The 1,109-nt window shown below is 66.0% G+C and overlaps 2 protein-coding genes across 2 annotated transcripts in view; one reads left to right on the top strand and one right to left on the bottom strand.

Annotated features, from left to right (window-relative positions):
* The window catches only part of LOC104992452 (mesothelin-like), a gene marked incomplete at its 5' end in the record, with an annotated part of 4,243 nt that extends 3,908 nt beyond the window's left edge, over positions 1-335 (top strand). Inside the window, 2 exons of the mRNA XM_010845344.1 lie at positions 7-119; positions 311-335. Coding sequence (XP_010843646.1) covers positions 7-119; positions 311-335 — 138 coding nt within the window. The remainder of the gene's footprint in view (positions 1-6; positions 120-310) is intronic.
* A 43-nt stretch (positions 336-378) lies between these two features.
* The window catches only part of LOC104992442 (mesothelin-like protein), a gene marked incomplete at its 5' end in the record, with an annotated part of 7,080 nt that continues 6,349 nt past the window's right edge, over positions 379-1,109 (bottom strand). The window contains 3 exons of the mRNA XM_010845331.1: positions 379-393; positions 456-681; positions 816-1,006. Of these exons, the coding sequence (XP_010843633.1) occupies positions 379-393; positions 456-681; positions 816-1,006 (432 nt within the window). The remainder of the gene's footprint in view (positions 394-455; positions 682-815; positions 1,007-1,109) is intronic.

The following is a 1,109-nucleotide window of genomic DNA, read 5'->3' as shown; positions in this document are numbered from 1 at the left end:
GTCCAGGCAGAGGGTGCCATGCCTCTGGGGCCCCCACTGCAGGATGAGAAACCCAAGCGGAGGGGAATGCAGCATCCCCAGGCCATGGTGGCCACACTGACCTGTGTCCCGCTTGGACGGTGAGGACACCGCCTTGGACTTGGCCTCGAGGAAGCTGGTGACAAAGCGCCTGGCATCACGCTGCCTGAGCTGCCCTGCCCGGCACGCGGCCACTATGCTGCGGAAGAAGTCCAGGCCCACGGCCTGGCGGGCGGGCCTGGAGAGTCCACACCCTGGGGAGGGCCACTTGTTCCCTTCTCCTTCCCCTCAGACAGAAACTCCATGACGGGGAATGACTGGGGACACCACTTGGGTATCAGAGTGGCTGCAGGCCGGCCCTCAGGGCTGGACAGGCTGGTGGAAGGTCGGCTGGATCCCCCTTCCCCCCCATCACTCCACCTGGGGCATTGACCTACCTCCTTCACTTGCATCCACAGCCCGGGGCTTATGTATGATGCCAGGCGTCCTAGAGCCCGCAGCCTCTCCAGGTTCCAGGAGCTGGGGGGCCTGGTGTGCAAAGGGGGCTCCGAGTCGGTTTCTGAGCAGCGCCGGGACCCGTCAGGCCACTTGCCCTCCCCGAGTGCTGTTCCCAGGGCCTGCCCGGTGGACACTCCCACCCCAGGTCTCTGGGTACCCCATGGGCTGCAGGGTCGGTGTGGGGCATGAGCTGGGTCAGACTTGGAGGTCAGTGGGGCTGTGAACATCAACCCCCAGGCTGCCTCTTCTCTCATCTGCAGGAGGGGAGGCCTAGGCAGAAGGGAGGGGCCCCCACCCACCCGAGGATGGTCCTGCCACTGGCCAGCAGCCTGTTGAGGGCAGCCTGCTGGGCAGCTGTGAGCCGGGGACAATGCTGCAGATTCTGCAGCACATGGGGGTCTGCTGCCACGATGCTGGAAGCGTCCATGTCACACACCAGGACCCCGAGGAGCAGCAGGTCGGAGGCGCTGAGCCTTGGCTGGGGCCCTCCCTGTAGGATAGCAGGTCAGCATGAGCCTGGTCCCACAGCCCATCACCCGGCCAGCAAGCCCACGGCGCCTACCAAGCAGACCAGGGCCCTGTGCTGCAGGGCG

This window comes from Bison bison, unplaced genomic scaffold (genome assembly GCF_000754665.1).
Source record: "Bison bison bison isolate TAMUID 2011002044 unplaced genomic scaffold, Bison_UMD1.0 scf7180017848471, whole genome shotgun sequence".
Taxonomy (NCBI): domain Eukaryota; kingdom Metazoa; phylum Chordata; class Mammalia; order Artiodactyla; family Bovidae; genus Bison; species Bison bison.
Note: the sequence above shows the minus strand (reverse complement) of the source record. Positions and strands in the feature narration are given on the sequence as shown.